General features: G+C 48.1%; 1 protein-coding gene across 1 annotated transcript; it reads right to left on the bottom strand.

The window, feature by feature from the left end:
* Nucleotides 1-788: 788 nt before the first annotated feature.
* On the bottom strand, nt 789-1,274 carry H310_09411 (hypothetical protein; the record flags this gene model as incomplete). The annotated part of the gene is made up of 1 exon (XM_008875473.1): nt 789-1,274. One exon carries the CDS (start codon nt 1,272-1,274, stop codon nt 789-791), a length of 486 nt encoding a protein of 161 aa, XP_008873695.1.
* Between the last annotated feature and the right edge of the window lie 12 nt (nt 1,275-1,286).

Below are 1,286 nucleotides of genomic sequence, written 5' to 3'. Positions count from 1 at the left end.
TACAGCGCTTGCTCTACAGTGGGCACAAACGTCGTCATTGCCTCAACTTTCAAGCGGTCACTGCACCTGACGGCTTGTGTGTGCACTTCTAGGGGGCAATTGAAGGCTCTCGCCATGACACGACTCTGCTTCGCTTGAGCAAGCTGGAATCGTATTTGGACGGAAATCGCAGTATTTTCGCTGGATTTTTGATGTATGGCGACCCAGCGTACGGTGTGCTGGATTGGATTTGCTCGGAATACAAAGGACACGAGCTGGACGCCAACAAAATGGCGTTTAATTCAGCCATGAGTAAAGTCCCACAAACCGTCGAGTGGTCTTTTGGAGTAATGATAAGACATTGGGCGATGGTGGGGTACAAAATGCAACTAAGGATCATGCTATAAAGTGTTGGCAAGGTAATCATGTGCGCAATGTTATTTACTAACTGCCACTGCTATTATGGCGGCAACCAAATCAGCGACTATTTCAACTCGGCACCACCACAACTTGAAGAGTATTTAGTTTCGTAAATAATCCGATACTACTTGTGCAAAATTTATTGATCAACACGAGAAGAAGGAAGACATATTTACAACTAATGTTTATTCATCTCGATCAATTGACGAATGAGTGTCACCATGTCTTCCGTTCGTTTGCGTTCCTCCTCTCGTTGTTGGATTCGTTCCATCCTATCCTTCTCACGCTATTGAAGCTCCATTTCAAATTTGTGTTTCTTGAATTTGAGCCGTTCGTGCTCCAACTCAATTTCACGATCTTGGGACTCAAAAATTGCTTTACGTTCCTACTTACCGCATCACTGTCAGTGAATCGTCTGGTTCGACCGACCGGCGGCGGCCACGATGCATCGCTTGTTCGCGGATGTGTGATGCTTTTGCTTCCTTTTTGCTTGCCTCTACCGTTGCTGTGGTCCGTTCGGCTTTGCGCTGTTCGGTGTGCTCCTTATACAACTGAAGCAGCTCGTCCAAAAGTACAATCTTGCCGTTTTCACCTTGTGCCACTCCCGACATGTACTTGGAAGTCTCTTGAAACTTTCGGTGCACACGGAGCAAGTGGAAAAAGCGACTTGATGCCTTCTTCCCGTCCAGTCCATTTATCGCAAACGATGGAGCCTGCAGCAGCTTGGCCGCAACGTTGTCCCAGGCTTTGGCAGTGCTCTTTGCGTGCTTGAAGGGAAGGTCATTATTGACCTGGGTGAGTAAGCTAAGGTCGTCCGCATCACTCCACCATTTCCGCGCTAGGGAGTCTGCGTCAGGCTGCACCTCATCAGCCATGATGGCGACACG

Source organism: Aphanomyces invadans, assembly GCF_000520115.1.
Source record: "Aphanomyces invadans strain NJM9701 unplaced genomic scaffold supercont1.21, whole genome shotgun sequence".
Taxonomy (NCBI): Eukaryota; Oomycota; class Saprolegniomycetes; order Saprolegniales; family Verrucalvaceae; genus Aphanomyces; species Aphanomyces invadans.
Note: the sequence above shows the minus strand (reverse complement) of the source record. Positions and strands in the feature narration are given on the sequence as shown.